Here is a 25,596-nt window from a genome sequence, read left to right on the forward strand (position 1 = left end):
TATCTTTTGTTTCCCTTTTCCTGATCTTCTGATGTATTGTGATGTTTTTTTCTATATATGATATTGTATTACTCGACGACACTGAAAATGAGTTACTCGGTGTCATTTCGAGAATAAAACAAAATTAATGAATAATAAAACTGTGATCCTCATAATCTTTTCCCCTAAATCAACTAGCCAATCACGTGGCCGTCCATCCGGGCTATGGACTCTTGACGCTGCCTTAGTTGGAGCATCTGATCTGGCCAGCCTCTCTGTCGCCCTCCACTACTCCATCATCCAAACACAGCCCTGGCCGCGGCTGCATCATCACCACCGGGACACAGGAGGAATCGGGAACGGAGCAGCAGCCTGGCCGCTTGCATCAATCTCTAAACGGATTTGCTTGAACAATCGTGAACATAGAACGTGCTGGATATAGGGTTGGCGGAATGGGCGAGCAAACGGCATTTCTGCTGTTATTGGTGGCGACCTTGACGCTCTCATCTGAGGTGAGTAAATGGAAGAAATCTCGGAATTCTTAACATTTCTCCCTAGAGTCGAGTCTACAGGCCCCAGAACTAAAGAGTTGAAAGATGGCTTCAAAAACTGAAACACGAGCACCTCACATCTTACTATTTTCTGGGGAAATGGTCGATACACGAATATTACTGCTAATGGTGCGTATTGGTCAACCCTGAACAACTAATGTGCGCAATTCTATTTCTAAAACATAATCCCAGCTCAGCTTGGGCGGCCTGCGCTTGTCCGGGTAAACGAACGATCTGAAATAATAACACCACACGCATAGCAGATAGCATGTACGATGATTCGCTTAATCAATACTGTGTAAACCAGTAGACAACGCATTCCTAACTGCAGGAATGCTACGATCGAGGGCCTGCCGTTATATACGTCAGTGATTGACAGCTTGACACTGTTTTGATTGAGGAAGGTAGATGATTTATGCCGCTGTTTATAGCGGAACGTGTTGGTCATTTGTTTTCCATCAGTGTCATACCGTTATCCTTTAATAGTAAATTAAACGATTTGTCCGTTTATGGTGGTCGACTGAGCAGTCGCCACTTTTGCTGACATAAAATAATAATTGTTCCGTTCAACGTGTCGTTCAATAGGCTACATATAATTATGTGACTTGTCAGTTGCTTTAAAGGCCACACAGATAATACAGTGCATGCTTGTCTGTTTAGTCGTTTATGGCAATTTATTGAGGCTTTGATCGCTTTTTATTCGCTAAATAATTTTGCTACATATTTTCTCGTTGCGTCGACGTAGCCCAGTCAGTCGTATTGTTAGATTGTTACACTGTTGCAGCGTCTCCAGCTGCAGCTATAGGGTGGGATAGTTATAACGCAGGCCTGGCTGTGCAGAGGAGAATGGAAAAGGATGTAGCACTGTTTGACACAAGCAAGATGGCGACGACTGCCTGGCTGCTGCGTTGGACCCGTTGGAGTGGACCACGGCAGTCTAAACAGATCACACAGTCAATCCTAGTTGGAAGAGTGAAGAGTCATCGACACACACACACACACACACACACACACACACGTTGTATGAATTACAGTATGAGCATTTTCCTACATGCGGAATGTGCAGATGTGTCTTGCGAGTCTAGATACTGTGGTATGTTCAGAGATAACACACTGGTGCATTCCAAGCTAAACCTCTGCATATCTCACTATCCCATTCCCAGACAATAAAATCAAATTAAATACATCTCATTCTTCCCAGCAAAATGAGCCTTGCCTCCAATCTCCTCTTCAATTCTGAGAATCTGGTTGTACTTTGCCAAACACACTGTACACAGCGACATGGATTGTTATAATTTGTAGCATTGGATAACTTTATATATAGACTCAATACTGAAATATGTTTGGGTCTACACATTCTGTGAAAATAGGGGAAGCTTTTTTTTTCTTGGAGATATTAGTAAAATTAGTATTGGTATTGGTAAAAAAATATATATCAATTAGTATTAATCAGTAGAATTAAGATCAAAGGATACAGTGGTAATGAAGTAAACAGTGTCACATTGCTTTAGTTTAACCCATTCTGAACGGGAACCCATTTTGGTGTCGGCATCATGTCGTGCTTTAGCTATTGAAAAATAGCAGATCTACAAGCTCATAGCGCGCCACCGAGTGGCGCGCTACGAGCTTGTAGGTCTGCTATTTTTTGAAAAATCGAACGACTGACATTTTTAGAATCTGATCTCAGGTCAGAATGTGTTAATCAGACCAGTATGTGTCCACAGTGGAAACCTCGTATGAATCTGATCTCAGGTCAGAATGGGTTAAATGGCTTTGATCACCAAATTAGTGAAAATGTTGTGACAAATGCCATAAGAACAAGGTTTCAATAGCATAACCGATATCCCCACACACACTAGGGTGTTGGTTCCTGCACTTAGTCTGCTTACTATTGCAGTTTTGTTTCTGCGCCACTGCTATGATTAGAACCTAAAGGGCAAGAGAGATGCTCTACACATAAAGTGCTCCAACCTATACTACGCTACTCTACGTCATGGTATGAATATGATTGATTGATCACATATAGAGTCTATAGACGACAGGGTGATAAGTTGAGAAATGGCTCATTTCTACAGAAAATATTTTTACGACAACCCATCATGAATCACTTCTGGTTAATTTTATGTATTGTGGAACAAAATGCCATTAAAATGTTAGTTGTAATACTTAAATTGTATGTCCGTCTATCTTTTTTTGTTTATTTTCTCCCCCATTGGTGCGTGCAATAAGTCTTTCACCCTTCTCCTTCCACCTCCTTCCACTAAAATGGCAACAGATGGCTTGGTGGCAAGTGTTTTGTTAGCTTGCAGTCGGTGTTTTTTGTCAAGTGTTTTGAAGATAAATGGGAGGACCAGAAGGTAAGCTAGTCTGAGACTTCCTCCAATTGTATTGGCAAACAAAAAGAGGGGAAAAACCAATGTCGCAGACTCCCAGAATGCGGTTCGTTCAGCTGGGTAGTAGGAAGCCCATGATTCTTTTGTGGCCTTGAGAGTACAAGGTATTTGCCCAGAGCCACATTTCTATAGCTTATATAGGTTATAATACTAACACTTAACAACATCCTATAATAAGCCACGACCTCCTCACTCTCCCCTCTTTCTTTGTGACATTTCTCTCACACCTTATTGACTCAGTGAGACAATGGGCCTAATAAAGGTGGACGCACATTCACACCCTGCAGTATGAATGCTGAGCACACTTTGTCCGGCTCTGGCTAAAATGACTATTTATGCTAAAAGCTAGCTCTGTGTAAAACCGTGGTGCGTAAAATTGTCTTTGGTAATGGTAGGATATAACTATAGGTTACGAAGGTCACCCTGGTTAATTCAATAAACAAGCGAGGAAGCTCGTATATAACAAGAGTGCTGGCTTGCTCGCTTTGCCTAAATAAATGGCAACAAGAAAATACGGTGAAGCAACTTTTTGCTTCTACGGGCCGACAGCGTGGAACAAACTCCCACTGTACCTTCGACAGGCAGCCTCTGTAGACATTTTTAAAGCTCAAGACCCACTTCTACACTACGCTTTTAATTGATCTTTTAAATGTTTTGTTATTCATGTCCTCACTCCTGTCACTATTATTTTTTAATGTTTTATGCCTAGCTTTTCTTTCTTTCTCCATTGCTCTGTAAATCACTGCATTTCATGTCTCATGAAAGGTGCTATACAAATAAAGTTTTATTATTATTATTATGAAGAGAAGCTTCATACTGCTTTAGAAGCACAACTCAATGTGTGGCATTATTGCTATGTGATTCAAACGCCACAACCCTCGAAGTATGTGAATGAAGGAACATTGTTTTATAGTTATACTGTATTTAACTGTAACTAAATATTGTAAATAATCGACAGTAGTGCCATTCGTTACTCGTCCTGGCCTTTTCCCATGCCTCTGCCCTCTTGACCACTATCTTGTCTCTCCAGGTGCCTGCTGATGACTCTGTGGGTCTGCTAGCGGAGCCCCAGGTGGCCATGTTTTGTGGGAAGCTCAACATGCACGTCAACGTGCAGAGCGGCAAATGGGAGTCGGATCCCTCGGGCACCAAAAGCTGCATTGGCACCAAGGAGGGAATCCTGCAGTACTGCCAAGAGGTGAGAGACAAAGAGGGAGAGCGAGATACTTGAGAGAGAAAAACGAGGCAGGGTATTGGATAGGAGATGTCTGAAATCTATGCAGAGGAGACGGCATAGGGAAAATAAAACATAAAACAGAAGGAGGGAACGTGATATTAAAACATTTTGGCATGTGTGTGTGAGATTAGAGGAAATGGCTGTAAGAGGTGCAGAGCAAAGACCTGGCGTTTGTGCAGAAAACTCAAGCTCTCAGCTTTTCTCCAGGTGTACCCTGAGCTGCAGATAACGAACGTCGTGGAGGCCAACCAGCCCGTCAGCATCCACAACTGGAGCAAGAAGGGCCGCAAGCAGTACCGCAGTCCTGTACACATTGTGGTCCCATACCGCTGCCTGGGTAAGCATTCCTAACAATGTATATGAATGCGTGTGCGTGCACGCATGCATGGCATTGCATGCATTGCATGCATGCCTGTTTTCAATACTGTATCACTATTACTATGTGGGGGAACTGAAACGTATCCATGATGTTGCAGTCGGGGAGTTCGTCAGCGATGCTCTTCTTGTTCCGGACAAGTGCAAGTTCCTGCACCAGGAACGCATGGACCAGTGTGAGAGTCACCTGCACTGGCACACGGTAGCCAAAGAGGTGAGGTGACAGAGTCCTATATCTTGCACTACCTTGCTTAGAGACTCAATTTCTGGTCCTCTCTGTAGACTCTTGTGTTTTCTCAAATTACTCAATGATTCCTTATCTCCACCTTCCTTCTAGTCCCCACCCGATATGGTCGATGTTGTCATCTTTATTGCTGTTTTTTTTGTCACTGAGGTTTTACCACAATAGTGTGAGCCCTCAAAAAGGCCTGCTATGATGTATCATTCTCTACTCTCATTTCACGTGCTGTTTATAGTTGAGTGGGAGAAGTCAGTGCTTTAGGAGGAGTGCTGTAGCAGCATAATGATTAACGGCTGTTGTTATTATTATTATTAGTCCTGTGGTGACCGCTCCATGAATCTCCACGACTACGGGATGCTGTTGCCGTGTGGCATCGATCGTTTCCGAGGGGTGGAATTCGTCTGCTGTCCGGTGGAGGCAGAGCGGGAGTCCGACAGCGTGGAAATGGAGGGGGAGGAGTCCGACGTCTGGTGGGGTGGAGCCGAGAACGAATATGGCGACAACAGGTACTGTCATTCACGTCTATGTCTATACGGACTCCACTACGGGTGCATCTGCTTATGTCCCACCAACACCAGATTTTTGGGTCCGATGCCAATCCCGATTTTGGAGAGTCCTAGAACCGATTACAGATGCTTTGACCGATATTTTGCTAAAGTGCCTGCCCACCGCCACAGAGGTTGGGCGGGGGGGGGGTTACAAGACAGACAATTAAAAAATAGGTGATTTTCAAGATCACAAACCGTTTGTGAAAGTGTGTTGGTAGGTTGTACTAGAAAAACGTATGTTGTCACCCATGATGACATGCCCCAAAAGAGTATGGTGTACTACAGCGTGCTGTCAAGGTGCTATACAGGGTTACAAAGTGGGACACATCGACAGCATGAAGTCAAATAACGGAAGATATACCAGTATATAAGCCAAACCAATATATTGATCTGGCTCTAATAAACATGACGTACGGTACTGTAACTGTACGTCGTACACGGATGCCTTTAATTACCACCGTCTCTTTATAGCATGTCCCGCCAGGCAGACACGGAGCCTGCCACCACGGAGGACGACGAGGATGAAGAGGAGGAGCCCCTTGACAGGGACGAGAACGGAGACGGCGACGAAGACGTCGAGGACGACGACGACGACGAGGAGGATGAGGACGACGACGCGACGGACGAGCGCGACAGCGACGAGCGCAACGCCAATGTCGCCATGACGACCACCACCACGACCACCACTGAATCGGTCGAGGAAGTTGTCCGAGGTGAGGAACTCGTGGGAGACGTCGTGTGCTTTGCATGGAGTTGATATTCCATCATTGTGTAATCAAGATGTTTTCTTTGAAAATTGTTCACATGTTTTATTATTTACGTTTCATTTGTGTGTGTGTGTGTGTGTGTTTTTTTTGCTGGCTGTCTGTATGTACCTCAGCGGTATGTTGGGCACGTGCTGACTCTGGCCCGTGTCACGCCATGCTGGAGCGTTGGTACTTCATGCCCAAGAAGGGTACCTGTGCCCAGTTCCTATTTGGGGGCTGTGGGGGAAACAGAAATAACTTTGACTCGGAGGAGTACTGCCTGTCTGTCTGCAGCAGTTCCTGTAAGTGCCATGAGGATTTTAAGCCCTCTGATGCCTTGAACTGGCCTGATCCCTATAGGCTCTCTAGGCTGGGGGTCTCTTACTCCATCCTTTCCCCCTGCACCCCCCCATGCCTTCTCTCTTTCACTCTCTCCTTCTCTGAGTGTCTGATGGCTCTTAACCACTTGGGCCGATGCTATAGGTATGTGGTGCATTATGGCACACTAGCAAACAAAGGGCAGGATGTTATCGCGTTCGTTTCTCAACAAGCTAATACTTGGCTGCTGTGCCTTATTTTGATCTGAAACGTAAACAGACGACGGAAAAAGGCTCACGGCTCCTCCCCTGGAACAACAGGTTCGGTTGTGTCTTACGACATGAGCATAGAAAATAACCCTTGATATTAATCTATGGTCTGAAAAAACAAAAGCAAAGCTCAAGTTCATCAAGCCCCAGTGTCCCTGGTGGAAAACGGCCACAATGCTCTACCTGTCACATTTAACACAATTCATTCATTCACTCTCTCTTCAAATAATACTATCTCTTCAAGAAATGAAATACCTTCACTCCCTAACTTGCTCAGTAGCACAAACTGATATTTCTCCATAAACTACTACCTTACCTGTCAGTTGTCTGTCTATTAATGACATGTCCTGACTTGCAGAGTGTTGTAATCTTTGCATAGTTTTGTGTGTGTGTGTGTGTGTGTGTGTGTGTGTGTGTGTGTGTGTGTGTGTGTGTGTGTGTGTGCGTGTGCGTGTGCGTGTGTTGTAAAGGGTAATAGATTTAGACTCTGTTTCCCATTGTCTTGGTTGCTTTAGTCATTGACAATTTCTGCCCAGTTAAGCACAACTCTCTCTCAGTGGGAGAGGATGACGCAGCGCTTACCCTGATCCTGACGAAGCAGTATTCATCTTATCTCTACTCTCCCACATAAAACAAACGACACACACACACACACACACACACACACACACACACACACACACACAGTGACAGACTATCTGGTGGTCTAGTCTTCTAATCACATATTTTACTGCAAACGATGTTAGCACAAGCTAACGTTGTTCATCTTTTCGCTCTCACTGATTTATTTATTTTTAAATTTCTTAGTGTGTGTTGAACTAAACTTGAACGACTGATATACGTTGCAATGTAATGCATGTTTCACACTCCGTCTGATGTTTCTTTTGCCTTCTTTCCCTTTCATGAATCCTTCTCTTTCCCTCCCCCATCATCCTCTGCATCTCTCTCCCTTTGTGTCCTCTTTATTCCTACACCACACTCTACCCTGTCTTCCATTCCATTCCATTCCTCCGTCCCCTCCTCCAGTGCCCACCATGGCTCCCAGCCCACCTGATGCTGTGGACCGCTACCTGGAATCTCCTGGAGATGACAGCGAACATGCAGACTTCCAGAAGGCCAAAGAGAGCCTTGAGGCCAAGCACCACGAAAGGATGTCCCAGGTGTGTGTGTGTGTGTGTGTGTGTGTGTGTGTGCGCGCCTAGTCGTATTGCCTGACTGAAGGGGGTCGTCCAGTGGATCACAGTCATATTTTGAATGCAGAGGGTTGTATTATTGCACCGTGACATGAGACTCTGTCTGTCTAGGTGATGAGGGAGTGGGAAGAGGCGGAGAGGGAGGCCAAGAGTCTTCCTCGTGCTGACAAGAAAGCTGTCATCCAGGTAGGATGACACACACACACACACACACACACACACACACACACACACAGACAGACATTTTCCTATGGTTTCAAATTCATATATTTTAGCATGTATCCTGTGTTTAGCTTATTACCGTTCGGTTTATATATATTTGAACGTATTTGTATAGGTATGTTATGCATATTTGTTCTTATTTATGCATTATGCAAGTGTATAATGCATTATGAGGTGTGAAGGAATATGTGTTTACATGTCTGTAACTCATTTAACTGTGTTAAATTAACACTATGATGAAAAATGTTCGAGGACTACCTTTTTTCACTGACTAAGACTAAATAAAAACGAAATAAAAGCTGAGCTACGACAAAAACTATGAGTAAATACAATACACTGACAATTTCGTTAACAAATAAAATCTGGACAAAAATGTTAGGGGGGGGGGACTGGGACTACTGGAGAAGAAATCGGGTAGAACTAAGACAAGTAATTTTATGGTTGGCTGTGTGTGTGCGTCACGCTTTGAAAAATGTGTCGCAGATCTTGGAACACCTAAAAGTAAAACATGTCAGATGACTAAAATACGTGTTATAAATTGTGCTGTGTGTGCAGCACTTCCAGGAGAAGGTGGAGGCTCTGGAGCAGGAGGCTGCAGGAGAGCGGCAGCAGCTGGTGGAGACTCACATGGCGAGGGTGGAGGCTTTGCTCAACAGCCGCCGTCGCCTGGCTCTGGAAAATTACCTCAGTGCTCTGCAGGCTAGCCCTCCACGGGTACACACACACACACACACACACACACACACACACACGCGTGCACACAAGAAGCTGAAGCTAATTACTAATTTGTTTTGTATAAAAGCATACATCATCGTCGATGTATGATTCTGATCAACACTCTGCAAATACTAAGTGGCAGTGACGAAACCTTGAAGTTATATAACTAGTAGACTGGAACTCACCTATGCTTTTCATGGCAGCTCCCAGCAGGATCCGACGTTTGCGCTGCTATGCTGAATTGAAGTGGCCTCTGCCCCATACTTTTCTTTTCCTCCCTGGAAATAAAACCGTCTGGGTTTCCGAGGCTATATAACTAGTGACTAAATGGTTGCAATACAGTGCGATATAACCTATATATGCCTCTCCTATACAACCAGCCTCGCCAGGTGTTGAGTCTACTGAAGAAGTACGTCCGTGCTGAGCAGAAGGACAGGCAGCACACCTTGAAACACTACGAGCATGTCCGCACCGTGGACCCCAAGAAAGCTGCACAGATCCGACCCCAGGTACTCTTAAGGCTCTTGCGGTCACAAAGGCCCACATTTAACACATTCTGGGCGGGAAACCCTTTTGGTGTTTTAAGCATTATGTCATACTTTAGCTATTGAAAAATCTTTGAATATACATATATTCTTTCAGAGCGTTTTAACTCAAATCTTTGCTTCCAGGGAGTCCCTGGAACAACATATTTTCAGATGGGGGTCCGTGGCCAAAAACTAATAATTCTGGGGTTCTTGACATGAAAAAGGTTGAGCACTGACATAGGTTTTTCAGAAAACTGGTAGGATTTAAAAGACATTTTGTAGAATCCTCCTCAGGTCTAAATGGGCAAAGGAAACAACCCAAACACCATTTGTTTAAAACCCACTCAGGAACAACTCCTTGAAGACACCTCTGAATTAAGGCTTATTTATTTATTATATATTATACCTTTATTTAATCATAAATTAGCTAATTTAAAATGTGTTCTTTTAGAGTGCACTAAGAGGTAAACCCAATGAATCTCAATTTAAGTTGGCACACCTAAATCAACAATCTAGTGCTGTTTACTTGTTTACAGAGAAGAAGTAGTCCTCACAGTCTTCATCAGGTGATAGTGTCTACTACTATCACCTGATGAAGGCCGCTCACGGCCGAAACGTTGTGTCCTGAGTTAAATGGTGTTTTAACAAAATAAACACTGTTGGAGCAAAGACTGTGCGGCCTACTTCTTCTCTGTATCTACCTTTTGTCCAGCACCAGCAAATAACTGGATGTGCACAAGCCACCTGCTTTTTAAACTGTTTACTTGTTTAGCCTGTGTTCTATCTTCATTAAATACTGTTCCTAAAGGAATTTGGACTGAAATGATCTTTCTCCGGTCATCAGGTCCTGACCCACCTGCGTGTGATTGACGAGAGGATGAACCAATCACTGGGGCTGCTATACAAGGTGCCTGGTGTTGCCAGTGAGATCCAGGACCAAGTCTGTGAGTTGTGGTTTGAAATCTTTTAATACAGTGGTGTAGTAGTCTACCGTTATACGATATATACGTAGTATGCCCTGACAAAGGTTTTGAAAATAGCGTATACCGTGAACGTCTGTTAATCATTTCATCCGTTGATCACATGTGAGCGTATAGCCCAGTGGCGGCTCTACAGTGGGGCATCGGGTTGCAATGTCCACCTAGATTGGGCGTCGTGCCCCTCCAGTCCAGATTGACCAGTAGTACCCTACCCTACCAATATTTCAATATGTTTTATTTACAAAGTTCTTCATGATTATTATAAATTATTAATTAATTCTGAAATTAATTGTAGTTAATAGAAATACAAGGTAATATATGCAGAATACATTATAATGTGCAATATAACTGTGTTTGTTTGTTTGTTGTTGGTGCTGCTGCATAATTGTAGCCTACTTGTAATCTTTTTCAACACATCACTGTGTTGATAGGCGAGCATTTGTTATACATAGGGGGGGTTTGAAAAATACAGTGCCCCCTTTGGAAAAGATTATGCCCCCCTGCTGATTTGTGCCTGGGGCCGGCACTGGTATAGCCTATACATGCGCATGTCGCGCAGGGAAAAATTATGGTATACCGTCTGAAAAAAAAACCTAGACTACAGCACTGCTTTAATATCTAATGCATAAATGCTTCATGAACCCAACCCCGGCTACTTTATGGAGGACTAAAGCCTACACTATAATGAATCACTTTGAATTGTGGTATACGCCTTGCTGCCACTAGTATAGTATTCTATTGTCAGGTTTTCTGTAATGTTGAGTAAGTAGAATAGGTGTCGTAAATCTGGACTTGCATTTTCCTTTCCAGCTTAACTTCATTCTACCCCTACCTCTCTCTCTCTCTCTCTCTCTCACTCTAGCTGCTCTGATGCAGAGGGTTCAGTCTGAGCTGTCTCAGCAAGTCTCCTCCCTGCAGAGCGATGGGAGGGTGAGTTGAGTTGCACCCACTCACATAATGCACATGCACACACTCTCTCTCCTCTCATACAAACTGCTCTCTCTCTCTCTATCTCTCTCTCTCTCTCTCGCTCTTTCTTGAGACATAAATAGCACCAACTAACTCTCTGTCAAGGTAACACAGGAGAGAGAAGCATACAGCATGCGAGCATGTGCTCACTTGCACCTCACATTGATGAATTACACAAAATAGAAGGAACTACACACGCACACAGCCATCTCAAGATGTAACTGTGCCCTAGAAGAAAATATTAAATCGACCACAGAATCCCACAGTTATTCCCCTTTACCCAGAGGAATAACTTCCCCGTCTGGTGAGCTTTTCATACAATAGTTAAAGTGAGTGTTGCAATTCATCCGGTCAAATAATTTATCTATTCGGAGGTTATTTCTTATTAGCAGCAGTTGCAAGTTTCACACACACACACACACACACACACACACACACACACACACACACACACACACACACACACACACACACTGTTATTGTTATCATCGTATATTTAATATTTAATGCTATTCAAAATGTATGTATGCCAATGTAATGGTTTTATATTTGCAAAGATTCCCGCACTCTCGCACTGTTTTCATATTGCGGCCACGAGCATGCACATTAATTATACGTAGGTGCGCTCCCCACCTCTGAAAATGGAACCACACCGCTGAAGCATCCCTATTCTGGGGTAGCCATGGTTCACATGACGCTCGTAAGCGTCATGGCTTAACTTCCGCCAGTTTTACACGATCGCTACATTTACAGAGCAAACGTGTGTACATAAACATTCAGATTTAAAATATAAAGTACTCACCACGTGGGCCACGGGTGTTTGCTGGTACAGCAATTAGCATTGCTGCATTCCGCGTTTAATAAAAAGCATTTTTATCCGAGCTGTTTTTTTGCTATTGGCTTTCAACTACGTGCCCCTATCGGTTGGGAGGAGTGTGGCACTGGGTGTGTTCGATATAGGCACGCTGACCGCACTGCCAATACAGACTAATAGGCGAGTGCGCTCCCGGTGTGCAAATGTGAGTTTTCCCGAACAAACCCCGTTTGAGAAAAGTAGCCGCGGCGCTTGGATAAAAATGCTTTTTTATTAAAGAAACGTGGAATGCAGCAATGCTAATTGCTGTGCCAGCATATTTCTAACACCCGTGGCCCACGTGGTGAGAGTACTTTATATTTTAAATCTGAATGTTTATGTACATGTTTGCTCTGTTCTCTGTAAATGTAGCGATCGCGTAAAACTGGCTTCAGTTGCGTCATGATAATCATGACAGTCATGTCTCAGGGCTAATTCTGGGGCAATCATTCTGCAAAAACGGCAGATATACAACCTCACAAAACAACGTGGCACACTCACAACGTGGCGCGTTGTGAGCTTGTAGCTCGGCCATTTCTTAAGCCCAAAACACACCATTGCAACTCCTTGCACCTGTCAGGATAACGGTCGCAAGTAGTTGCATGTTGCAAGGAGTTGCGTGGTGAATCATTGGTGTGGTTTGGGCTTTAGTATAGAGATAAAGAAGGTCTGGTGCCTAGTATAGACCCCTGGGGGACTGCGGTCAACAGGGTTTAATCAACACTGTCTACACGTACACAAAGTAATATGTATGTGGTCGTTCCAGGCGGACAGCAGAGTGAGTTATGGTAACGACGCCCTGATGCCAGATCAGACCTACAGCTCTGCTCCGATGGAGCCTGGCTTTGACCTTGACCGACTGGGCTTTATCCACCCAGAGAGCTTCAACCAGCCCAACACAGAGAACCACGGTAAAACACACATACACTCAATAATTGATAAGTGTTCATTTAGCTCAGAGGGCCTTATTTTGTAGCCTGGTAAAACCACCCCCCCTGCTGGACAACATTTGCATGCTGCCGCTAGAGGCGGGATCAACGTGAGACTTGTGACATATTGAAGCTGTGCCACAGCACAAATGTAAACTCAACCTAACAAGACTACAACTCAAAATTATTATGGAGATTGTTGTTCCGCTGCTTCCGGGTTCATCGTTTCTGCTTGAGAGAGCCCAGATACAGGCAGGAGGAGGGAACTGCTGAACTCAATACTGCCGCAATCTGGCAGAGTCAGGTTACCCATTTTGCATATCGCATTTTAACATGTCTACATGTAGATCGGCTATTTTCACTATTGTGAAAGAAATCTAAATAAAAGAAATGTCATGGCATAAGACGCCATGCAAAATAGGGCCCTGAGAGTGTGCAAATGTAAACCAAATGGACCTGGAAGGGTCATTGGTTACATTTTTCACACAATATCCCTACTTGTAGCTTTTTATGTATTTGATGTATTACCATGTGTGTTATTTTATGTATTTGATGTATTACCATTTGTGGTGTTGTATGTATTTGATGTATTACCATGTGTGTTCTTGTAAATGGTTCTGGATTAAGATGCCTGCTAAATGCCTAAATTGTAGCTACAGTATTCCAATAATTACTGCAATGCATCATTGAACTATGATTTCAGCGCCGCCCAAATAATACCTCTGTATAATATAACGCGCCCTTCACCATCGGAGCAAGCGGCGATCCAGCAGCGTCAACAATAATAAATATTGGAAGCCATCTTCGTTTATATATTGAGCCTTGATTGTGGGAACTGCATACGACATTACCACACACAAACCAAATTGACATCAAAGGTTCAGTTAACTTCCCCCCCAGCATTCAGAGCAGGGAGATCAGAGAATACTGCTTGTTTTTTCTCTCACAATTTTAAAGCCTATAATAATCATTAAAATATGGCTGGTTGGTTATTAACACATTGTACAGTACTGAGTATATATATATATATTATTACTGCTTTATATGGTCTTTAAGTAATTGAGAGGTTGTTGTCATCTGGGATTTTATATAACAAGGACCATTAGGTATGCATGATTCTTTTATCCTCCAAAATGTTTGTTTTACATTGACACTTTCTGACTGTTTTGCCTGTGTCATTTGCTGCAGTGGAGCCTGTTGATGCTCGTCCAGTACCAGACAGAGGCCTCCCCACACGACCTGGTGTGTATGTGACGTGCACGTGTGGTTGTGTGTGGTCTATTTTCTGGTAGTTTGTCTGATTATGGCTGTGAATATGCACAGTTTTGTAGTGTAGGCTGTTTGTTTAGAGGAAAAGAGGTACCTGAGCAGCTGCCCAACACAGGCCCTGTGTTGCCCTGTGTCGGGAAGGTGCTGAGCAAAAAATAACTTAAGAAACAAAACAAACAAATGACATAAATGTCATTGTGTGACTGGGATACCAGGTCTAGCCAGTAATTAATTCCTGTATGCGCACGGTCGCACGCCACTGCCAGGAAAATGAGGAAGTAACCTCAACATAATTTGGGTCTTTTATTTGTAAATCTGTGTATATAAAACATATATGCCATGTCGCTGGGGTCCACAAATCTGGGCCCCAAGTCCACCCCCCTCGTTTAAACTATTAAATAGGTAATTTATTAATCACCAATGTAAGCTATATCACATTTTATTATCTTAATATTTACATAATAATGTTTAAGTAAGCGATTAAACATTTATCTCTTATTAAACAGAAATGTATATAACATTTTACGGTCTTCTTTTTACATAACGGGGATGGTATCCCAGTGAAAAATAAACAAAACACTCCCACAATGATGGGCTCCATTTAAAGAAACAATATGTACCCTTAAAGTGATGTGATGTTTCGGGCTGTTTAGAGGGGCACAAATACACATAATCTATATTCAGCAATATAATGCTGCATTTATGTCATTGATTGCATATCAACTATGCATGCTAAAACACCATTAGTGATTTAGTTCTCATACATCTTAACCTCTATAGTGCTGTGCGTCTGACTTAACCTTTGACCATATATTTTCTCTATATTCTCCCAAATGACTGTGTGTTCAGTATCTGCTCTTAAGCCAGAGGAGATGCCAAAAGTGCGGATGGACACGGAGGAGAGAATAAGTGCCGGCTATGAAGTTCACCATCAAAAACTGGTATGAAAACCCATCAGTTGTTCTATTTAAATGTTAGTACTTCACCTCCTATCATTAGTTCTATTTAAATGTCATTACTTCACCTTAACCTTGGACTCGCTGAAGTGGAACAGAATCACTTTCATTTGAGCTTTCATGTGCCAGTGTCTAGTTTTCATTTTTATTTTTTTCGTTTTTATTCACAGGTGTTCTTCGCGGAGGACGTAGGGTCCAACAAGGGCGCCATCATCGGACTGATGGTCGGAGGAGTGGTCATTGCGACCGTCATCGTCATCACCCTGGTGATGTTGAGGAAGAAGCAGTACACCTCCATCCACCATGGAGTCATTGAGGTAAAGGAGAGCACTTCTAAACTTGGGGGAAGTGTGTGTGTGAGACCATATATACTACTTTTGAAGATTGTGAACAAGATGCTTGAATTAACACTATTCTATTCCTTTCCATGACTCTTTGTAGTACAAGGGCTACAGGAAATATGGTAGTTTCTGTTTTGCTAACCGTAATGTTTTGTGTTTGGGTAGGTGGATGCTGCAGTGACACCGGAGGAGCGCCATCTGAACAAGATGCAGCAGAACGGCTATGAGAACCCCACCTACAAATTCTTTGAGCAGATACAGAACTAAGAAGCTGCTCATAATCATTTTTCTTTTTGGCTTACTCCCGTGTTACTATCCTGCTTGTTGACGCTGTTTCATCCTGGTTCCCTGCCATTTCCCCTTCCAGCTCACTTCTTACCCGTTTATTGCTTTTCATCCTGTTGGAAGGCATGGTTAACTTGGTGGATTTGTTTAAACGAAACGGCATGGAACTTAAATGGAACGCCTTCTTAAAAGAGCAGCACTTCAACATCCACACATCGGCAATTTGGTCAGACAAGGGCACCCTGTTTCACCCGCACATTTTAGCCAATCAAAGAAGATATGCCATAGTGTTTGTACAGAGAAGCCAACACCATATCTACTATTTATATCAAGTCATTTATCGAGAGTTCAGACACCCCCCTACAGTTCTGCACTCAAACCTCAAAGGTAAACCTGCAAAGCGCCACTATTTCAATATTCCCTTACTCGCTCATTGGTCCAGCTCTGTCCCTCTCCCACGCATTCCCGTTCCCTCAGATGACAGCTGTGCTGTGTTTGGTGACATAACGAGCTCTTTAGAGCTGGCGATGGGAGGAGGGGCTCTCTGATCGTCTCTAAGATACCCCAAGCGTTACAGGTTTTGTTTTTCCAAAAAAAGGAGAAAGACGGGGAAAAAAATGCATACAGTATATCTACACATCATCAGAATATGTAAAAGTTGAAAAATATTGAATGTTTTCTTTTCTTTTCTTATTTTATTTTTAATTTGTGTAATGTATTGAATTTAAGACAGAGATTAGCTGTAAGTACATGTAGTGCATGGCAATATTGATGACAGATACAGTATTCTGTACATTGAGGTCCTCGGCTCCACCTGTGAGACTGGTCCTCATTGTACTAGACGTTTTAGCAGGATTGTACATTTCTAGTGTCTTCTTTGTGATCTTGTGATATGAAGAAGGAAAAAAAGAAAAAGAGTATTTAGAATCTGGTCTGCTTTGTTGTCACACAGAGACGTGCTTTAACTGAATCTCTTTGCTCTTTAAGTTTGTCTCCATGACTCACTCTGTGTTCGCTGCATGGGCAGAATGCTCTTATCTATATGTAATATAATATTATGAAGTGTGATAGTGTCCGAAAGGAAGTCAGTTGTGTTACTGTTTGCGTTCTATGCACTCCAAATTTCATTTAGAAAGTCTGAAGATGTTCCATTTCTCTGTTTTTGTTGTTTTTTTATGACGTTGTTCCTCCAATCATTCCAGAATCAACATTCCACTCCTTACCTGTATATATTTGGATCATACATACATTCCAGATGCAAATAGCTCATTTTCAATATCAAACTTAACTCTCCATCTCTCATTCGTTTTCTGTTCTCCTCGATCTTGCTCCGAATATTCTGAATGATCCCCCATTCCCCCCAACCCATCTCCTCTGTTTTAGCTGCGTCAGCAGCACTGTGCAGTGCAGCACCCTGGAGGCAGTGCAAGAATTTGATTAGGATATGGGACTTATGTCTTAGCTTAGAGATTATAATGTGTCAAACCAACATTCTCTGCCTTGGCCCTTCCCTTTTACACTCAATACATTACTATGTCTCACATTCCCTTCTCCATGTTGCACAAACACATTCTATTTTTCTATATTTCTTAGGTTGTTTATACATGTACAGTGTCTGTTTGTGGTGGATATCCCTTGCTTGCCTAGTATTTGTTGTCTCTTTTCAAGTCTCAGGCCTTTTGTGTTAAAATGGAGGCTAACACTAATGTTACTTGTATGCCAGTATTTAGACATCATGTAGGGTTAAGTAAAGCATCACCACCAAATGAATGGCTTCTCTAAAGTTTGGAAGCACATATCTGAGCAGTATATTGAGACGAGCCATTTCCTTCTCCCCAAAATGGCCAGATACCGACCGCCTCCAATAAACATGAATGTGACATGCACATTGTGCAATGATGACCCATGCACTTCACTCATCACCTTCACACCCCTTTCCACTTACATGTACATACACAAGACACTAACTGAAGCTCTTAATCAGGTGAATGTTTAAATTTTGTGTGGATTCTCATTCTGGGTATCCTTTGGAGGCTAGTATTTCTTTTTCTTCTCCAGTCACTTTTCTCCCTGAGTATCTAAATTGAACCATTTGCTTAGACGTGAGAAAAGGTTTCGACACTCACTATCCCATGAATAAAATTTTGAATGTACATATAACTATCTGGCTCTGTACTTTATCTCCGCCCCAGGCCGAGACTATGTTGTGCACCCTGTCTGCCCGTAAACGGCTAATCTCCGGAACGGTTGGCCCAATCTAAATTTATGTGAAACTGCACACTCCCTGGATGGCCGAACCTCTACCCCAAATTTTTCACCTCAGCCTGTTATAGCGCCATCAGGAGGCCATTTTTGCTAAATACATTTTTTTTGAGTGGTGCAACCACTCCGAGGAACAGCAATGTCCGTGTTCACCTATGTGTTGGTTCACCAACTTCACCCACCTATGTGACGTTAATGAGCACCAGTATATGACTGAGTACCAGTAGAGGTGCTGTTGTGCCAGAAACAGAGAGACAGTGCTGCACTGTTGCCTGCTAATGAGAGAGAGATAGGGGAGTTGCACGACTCAGTTCACACAGGTGTGATTTTTATATTACTCCTACAAATCATGTCCAAACCACACAAATCAGTACACATCTCCACAGACAGGTGATCAACACAAATCTGTCAGATTTTTCCACCCTGATTGGCATCCAAGTTTGGAGTGGCTCATTTTGAACTCATTGGGAAACTTTGCACTCACATTCCCACTAGGCCATGGAAGAAATGCCACCCTTTTCACATTGTCCCGTTATAGCACCACCAGGAGGCTTGATTTTGAGATATTAGGCTACTCCTAGATTTTGACCAAACATCATGTTTGATTTCTGAACATTGCTGGCCCACAATAACCTACCTGACCTGGCTCCAAGGTGCACTTTTTCTTGTTTCTGAGTTTTTATTACTAGGGATTTATTGGAGGAAAAATAAATAAGTGTGTGTGTGTGTGTGTGTGTGTGCACGCACCTCTTAAAAGCTAGTAAAGCTACTTTATAACATTGAATGAATAGAATCCTAGTCATTAAGAAAAATGCTCTCCACTTTATTCCCCCTGGTGGACGAAAAGGGTCCACAATATAGGGAAAAGACACCAAATAAAAATACAAAAACAGATCCTCTATGAATGGAAAATATGAAAATACAATTGCCCATGTGGCTATCAAAAACATGGAGTACCGGTATATACAATGGAAACAAAGCTAAGCTACAGACGGAACATATGATGCAGAGCTCAAAGTTGGGTTGTCGATTCACATTCAAACATCCAGACACACGTACAATAGTACACACGTACAATAGTGAGGTTTCTCATCTCAAAACATCTCACGTCACACGCATTCTCACCTGAACAAGATTCTCTCCTTGGGTTAGAAAAAAACAAAAAAGAAAGAATAAAAGAACAGAAAAAGCAACTTATAGGCGCACTCCGCTTGCCTCGGCCCCACTCTTCTAAGTTGTCAATCCACTCTTCTCAAGGATTAGAGATCATTGCCTTACAGGAACGAGTCAACCAATTTGCTGATGAGTGGGAGACGGCAACCTACTATGCCCAGAGCAGTCAAAGAAGCACCGTGCCCCGCTTCCTTCAACTGTCCTTGTCCATTGCAGTGGTGGACAGCGTCACTGTAGTGATGGGCTGACCGAGCGCTCCGAGCCCATGCAGTTGCATCCGAGCCATCTTCTTCTGTTCACACTCTGTCACTAATGTGTTGAGCTCCGCAGCACTGTAGCCAATCAGAGTCCTCAGGTCACACACAAACTTGTACACAAAGCGCTTGCCTTGTACCTTGCTGATCATGTCTCCATCGTAGTAATACCTAGGTAAGAATATGGAAGAACAAGAATTACCACACATACGAGGCATGTTAAATTGCTACAAGTACTCTTGTATGGAGTCTCCATTTATTATACTTGTTATTAAATAAAACTTGTATAGGTTATATACAGTATATCAAAACAAACGCATGAATGTGAGAAGTGATAGTATTTAGAGAGTATGTGCATGCATATAGTGAATGACAGACCGAGTGGCAAATCGAGTGGCAAAGTGAGTGACAAAGTGAATTTAATGTTGTTAAAAGTCATTTCATTTCATGCAATGAAACAGGACTTTTCTGTTGTATGGGCTGTCAAGGCCAGAAAGTAGTTTTTTGCCACTCAGGCATTCCCGCATAACTTCCTGGTATGATGATGATGTCATGCGCATACCCTCTATTGAAAATATTAAAGATTGTTTGAGATTATTTTTTTTAACACAAATGGAGACCAAATATTACACAAACCTGAGGGCTCTGCTGAGTTTCTCGTAATTCATAGTGGGCTTGTTCTTACGCTGGCCCCATTTCTGAGCCACAAGCTCCGGCTGGTTGAGTTTGAACTCCCCTTCCTCGCCCACCCAGGAGATGCAGTCTCTTGAATCCTTGTCGGTCAGCAGCTCCAGCAGAAACTGCCATAGCTGAATTTGACCGTTGTTACCTAGTAACGGTGAAATACATCTAGTATTAATATGAGAAATATCTACTGACATTTCATCCCTAGAATGGCATCACTTTGCTGAAACATTTGCATTATTTAGCATGCAGTATGTACCTCACGTACATGGGCTTTTACTTTTTACAAACTGTGAGCGTTGAGTTATTGCCTGTCTCAGGCAAAAATATACCTTTTATAAAGAACATTTTGAAGTATAGTTGTATAGTGTTTTTGTTTTTTTTCCTAAAATGTACTATGTATTATATTCCTAGATTCCCTGAAAACAGCAGTTTGTGGTAGCATGCTAAATGGCAAAGATATCCAGTCAAATTAAATATCCAACTATTTGCCTACTACAGTACTGTACATACACAGAGGCAGCTATATACACACAATTGTACATGACACCCCTCACACACCCTCAACAAAATGACACCATATTGTACTTAGACGGCACACATATGCACACATTATATACACTGTACACATACTATGCAAAAGTTGGAACGTTTAATATTTCTGCCAGAATTACATTCTCTCTTACACACACAGTGTATGCATATTGCACTGTATAGAGTGTTCTGTATAAAGTGTTCTTGTTTATTACGAGTACCTGTGCGGTTGCCAGGTGAGCTGCGCTCCTCACCACCTGAGATGCGAGGAGTTCTGGGGGCACGGTTCTGCTTCAACACCTTTATGTTAGGTTGACTCACTGGGGCTGGGATTATCTGCACAGCTGGAGCCACATACAGACAGAACCAAAGCAAATTTATAGTATTTTAACATTCAAAACAATTTGTACATTTCTGGATCAGAATTATTTCAATCATTTCCAATCAGAAGAAATGTTTAACAGCAATGTCTTTATCTTCATAATACAAGTTTACTATAAGTACTCTGTATTTGTCTGTTCTTGTCTTCTGTATGTTTAACTGAGTTTTTAGAGCCTAGCCCAATTTGGGACATGCAAATAAACTTGACCTTGACCTATAATTAGCCAAGTCAAAAATGATGAATTATTAGGCTATTTGTTTTAAGCTTTAATCTGGCTCCTTTTCACGTTCAGAAACAGACCAAAATAAATAATAAAAGTCATAAAATGAAATGCCTCACAAATGTGTCGTATAAAGGGATACTATGAATCATATCATATCAACTCATTTCATTTTTGGGAAGGGCCTTACGTTGATCAATGGTGACAGCACCATCCTGTCCAACCTGGTCCTGGCTGGCCAACACATCTGAAATAAAGACGAAAACGATAAGGTCAAAGCCCATCCAATTCATGTTGACCAAGTTCACCACAGTTTTTTGAGGCCCCTTTAAAAACCCAACCCCTTCTGACTTACATTTGCGTAGCAGTTCAAGGTGGCTCCAGAGTATCTCTCCATTGGGTACTTTTTGAAGGAATTCATCCTGGCTGAATGAGCAGAGGTCTCGTCCGGGGATGTGGATTCCCCCTACCTCCATCTCGTCAATATTAAACTCCTTCATGACCCACACAGCCCAGTGGATCACCTGGTCAGCTGACCACAGAACTGGGTCTGAAGAATGGATATAAGAAACACAAATTCACACTTGAATACAAAACACTCAGAGCAGATCTTTATCTCTCATTGTGGTATACTTATCATTATCACTGTATACACAGTCAAAATCCTGAGTGTTCATTTAACCCTGAGTGTATAAATGTTAGTACACTCTCAAGAGTTTCAAATGGATAAATGAACACTGAGGATTTTACTGTGCAACATTCCTGCGAGCGTTCCTTACCATATGGTATTCCCAGGCGGACCTGCTCCTTGCGGTAGCCTTCCAGGGCCGCAGCCCAGCGGGTCACCTGTTCCGAGGTGTCGTCATTCAGGGCAGAGCGCTCCACGGCGATGAGCTGTCCCTCCTCCATCAAAGTGCCATCCTCGCCCGCCGCATCCGGATCGATCACCACCTCCACCGTCTCCACTGGCTTCACAATTTCCAGGATGTTCAACTTCTCCTCACCTGGGCAAGAAGATAAGCATATACGGGAGTGGTTTTATACTTATTTAAACAATTTGTCACTACTATATTATGGTACTTAAGCAAATCTATACCTGGTTTGGTTATGATTTGCAGGCTGAGTTGCACGGTGCCATCAGTCTTCACTCCCTGATCAAAGAGGCTGTGATCAGGATGCAACTAAAAAAAAGATAGGAAGAGGTGAACGAGAGGTGATATTTAAATTATTTTAAATCATCCATAACACAAGGAAATCTTTCTTTGAAAATAAAAATCAGTACACAAAGGGAAAACTGTCTTATGGCAGATATTCCGTTCTGCATTTTTTTGCTACCTGTATGTCTTGTAGGCAGATCTCGTATGCATCAAGTGACACCTGGATACGGGGCTCTAGGAGCTTCTTCAAGTTGCCGATTGGCTCATTGATGTCAATATCTTGCTGGATCAAATCTGCAGCAGTGATGGTATGTTCTTCAACACTACATGGGAAATAACAGAAGGAATGCATATATTTAGAGGGGAAAAGGTTTATTTCAAATAATGGGAATCCTGTATGGACTAGGCATATTCTAATTTCATAATGCTCACCCTTCCTCCAGGCACTCCTGTTTATCCTGGCCATCAATCTCAATCTCTATCATCTCTTCGGTCTCGCTTTTAGACATTTTCTTTTAGGCGCCCAAGAGGCAAGCTGTGAGAATGTTAAATATTTCATTATCATTCAATAATCATAACAGAAAAAACTGAACCCATCTATCAATTCCACTACATAGGATCAACTTTGTTACATTAGGAAATGCTATTTTCTTACGATTTTTGTAAACCATTTTTTACCCGGTGCCAATTCAGTGGAAATGCAGATTTTTTGGCAATGCCATAACAGTGACACATTTTAAAATACACCTTCATCCACCAGACCATTGTGGCCTAGAATGATGCTGTGGATTACAGGGAACTAATTTGCAAAAACAGATTGATATCAATAAATATCATCTGGGTATCAATTAAAAAGGTAATAAAATAATATATGTGATAGAGTCGGCATATAAATGATAATGCTGTCCTGATAATATATATATTTTAATGAATTGAAGGTGGAGCCTCTTGTAAACAACTGTAATGCTTTATTGGGTCATCCACTCACAGTTAACAGTAATACATATTTCAATCAATCAAATCAATATATATTTATTTTTTTATTTATTTTTTCACATGTAATGCTACTACAAAGCATTCGAGAATAGTTTGGAATTTTTGGATCGCTGTATGCTATTGTGTAATAACAATGTAGTACAAAGCAGTTTGAAATGGAAGGGCCGCTTCAGCCTCGACTCATCATTGGCCGTCTGGGACAGTTTACAGTGTGCTTTAAGTGCTAACGTTAGCCAACTCGAGGGCGAGGCTTCACTCACGTCGAAAGGCCAAATGCTAGGCCATTATTGTACAAAAAACTATAAGCAGGGGAGTCTTAACAACCTCCATGTAGTTGGAAATATAGAAATATGTTGCTATAATAGTTGGACACATTACACGTGTCGCTCGGTTGTTGTCTGGTCCTCCACCACGCCGAGACACGGAGCTCCACTTTTGTAGGAGCCGAGACCACACGCCCGTCGCCCGCACGGCCGTCCGTCGCTCCCCGGTGTACCAAACAACACTTAAAATCATCGTTCAAGCACATCGCGCCGTACATTTATGTAGATTCGAACAAAAACACAGGCCAACTTTGAATGTAGAAAACTTTTTTGAAACGGAAATGGAATAAACGGAAACAAAACAGCATAGGGCAAATGGAAAGGAGCCGGAAATCCTGGCTAGGTTTACAGCGTTATTAAGACTTCCGAGAGCGGGCGCGACGAAATACCAGGCACGTTGTCACTGTAAATGCAGAGCTCATGGCCGTGGGTTCGTTTTGGCACTACTACAACGACGGGGGAAAAGCATCGTGAATCGTAACTGCATCGAGAAGGATTAAAGAAACGCGACATTTTGTCGCATGCATTTCGAAGCCGTACAGTCATACGACCTGTTGTTGTTGTCCAGGGACGCGGCGGGCAGCAGCTACCTACCTCTCTCTCTCCCCCACTGGAGCTGATTGAGATCTCAAACAAGGACAACTTCTTTAATGTTAGCCAAGTTCACAAACTACCTAGATTAGCTCGGATATTCAGTTGAAACCCCAAGACGGGTGTCTTTTTTTTTTTAACAAGACGACGGGAAAGATCCCTGTCTGTAGCAGGCAGTCAGCGCTAGCTTAGCCTCGTTTGTGGCTAATGTTGTTCGGTAGGCGGCCTCTTCCAGCAGATTGTGGGTTGGCTGGATTCTCTACAGCAGCAGAGCGGGAAGAGAGTGCGTCTCTGAACCTGGATCGAAACCTAGTACACTCTCTCCTGGATTTATTTATGTACAAATGAATCACTGAAGCTTTGCAAACTGTCATACCTTCTCAGATAACAATGCACCGAACAATTATCTTATCATATATTCCAGTTTCTTTTAAGGAAACAGCCCCAGTTAGCCAGGCCAGTCCAACGTATTATTCATGCAAGTTTTGGTCATCATCATCACACGGGAGGAGGGGGAGGAGACTTGAACCCAGACAGAATTATGTGTCAAATCAATGCTGTCAATTTTTATTTTATTTTATTTTCTGTATTACTGAAATTTCGACATGGGGTTTTGTTAAGTTTGTTGCTTAATTATTGGAAATAGAAAAACAAAATAAACTTTTATAAACCTGTCAGATTTTGTGGCCCTTTGTTTTAGTTTGAATGCATTATAGAATTGCCTTTATAGTATGGACTATGACCGGCTGTGTTTTGAATGTTTACAGAGCTTGCAGAGTGGGAAGCTATGAACAGATCAACAGTGATACACAGTCAATTCAGTTTTCCTCTATTGAGTCTATTCCCTCAATTCACATAGTACACACAAGTTCAAGTAGGGGCCAATATGGTTATTAAATCTCTCATATATGTATCTTTTCTAACATGTTGTTTTCTCATGCCAATAAAGCTCATTTGAATTGAAAACGCAGACACACTCACAATGGAATTATGTTCTAATTCCATAAATCCCTGATTACATATAGTAGTTTACCTATATGTATACAACAATACAAATGTTTTACATTGTTGATACTGTATTTTGGTGTTATTTATAATATGTTGAAGAATTGAATACAGAGT

The 25,596-nt window shown here is 42.3% G+C and overlaps 2 protein-coding genes across 6 annotated transcripts; one reads left to right on the forward strand and one right to left on the reverse strand.

Annotated features, from left to right (window-relative positions):
- Positions 1-259: 259 nt before the first annotated feature.
- On the forward strand, positions 260-18,058 carry LOC308331158 (amyloid-beta A4 protein-like). 3 transcript variants are annotated; one of them, XM_080786382.1, is made up of 18 exons: positions 260-491; positions 3,954-4,121; positions 4,368-4,497; positions 4,637-4,749; positions 5,092-5,282; positions 5,796-6,037; positions 6,205-6,372; positions 7,684-7,817; positions 7,962-8,036; positions 8,628-8,786; positions 9,170-9,298; positions 10,161-10,260; positions 11,159-11,226; positions 12,885-13,029; positions 14,236-14,289; positions 15,166-15,257; positions 15,443-15,589; positions 15,779-18,058. In XM_080786382.1, the coding sequence occupies exons 1-18, from the start codon at positions 432-434 to the stop codon at positions 15,878-15,880; spliced, it is 2,277 nt and encodes a 758-aa protein (XP_080642508.1). In that variant the 5' UTR covers positions 260-431; the 3' UTR covers positions 15,881-18,058. The 3 variants fall into 3 exon arrangements, with proteins under 3 accessions (XP_080642508.1, XP_080642509.1, XP_080642510.1); XM_080786383.1 differs by having other exon boundaries at positions 8,637-8,786; XM_080786384.1 differs by lacking the exon at positions 6,205-6,372.
- Positions 18,059-18,967: 909 nt separating this feature from the next.
- Positions 18,968-25,491, reverse strand: gabpa (GA binding protein transcription factor subunit alpha). Of its 3 annotated transcripts, none has more exons than XM_080786387.1 (10): positions 24,851-25,491; positions 22,997-23,099; positions 22,743-22,887; positions 22,504-22,588; positions 22,187-22,411; positions 21,763-21,957; positions 21,598-21,654; positions 21,027-21,149; positions 20,224-20,416; positions 18,968-19,758 (listed from the first exon to the last, which is right to left on the reverse strand). In XM_080786387.1, the coding sequence occupies exons 2-10, from the start codon at positions 23,071-23,073 to the stop codon at positions 19,527-19,529; spliced, it is 1,332 nt and encodes a 443-aa protein (XP_080642513.1). In that variant the 5' UTR covers positions 23,074-23,099; positions 24,851-25,491; the 3' UTR covers positions 18,968-19,526. The 3 variants fall into 3 exon arrangements, with proteins under 3 accessions (XP_080642513.1, XP_080642512.1, XP_080642511.1); XM_080786386.1 differs by having other exon boundaries at positions 24,480-25,491; XM_080786385.1 differs by having other exon boundaries at positions 23,939-25,491.
- Positions 25,492-25,596: the final 105 nt, after the last annotated feature.

The sequence above is a fragment of the Protomyctophum bolini genome, assembly GCF_963924005.1.
Source record: "Protomyctophum bolini genome assembly, chromosome: 16".
NCBI lineage: Eukaryota > Metazoa > Chordata > Actinopteri > Myctophiformes > Myctophidae > Protomyctophum > Protomyctophum bolini.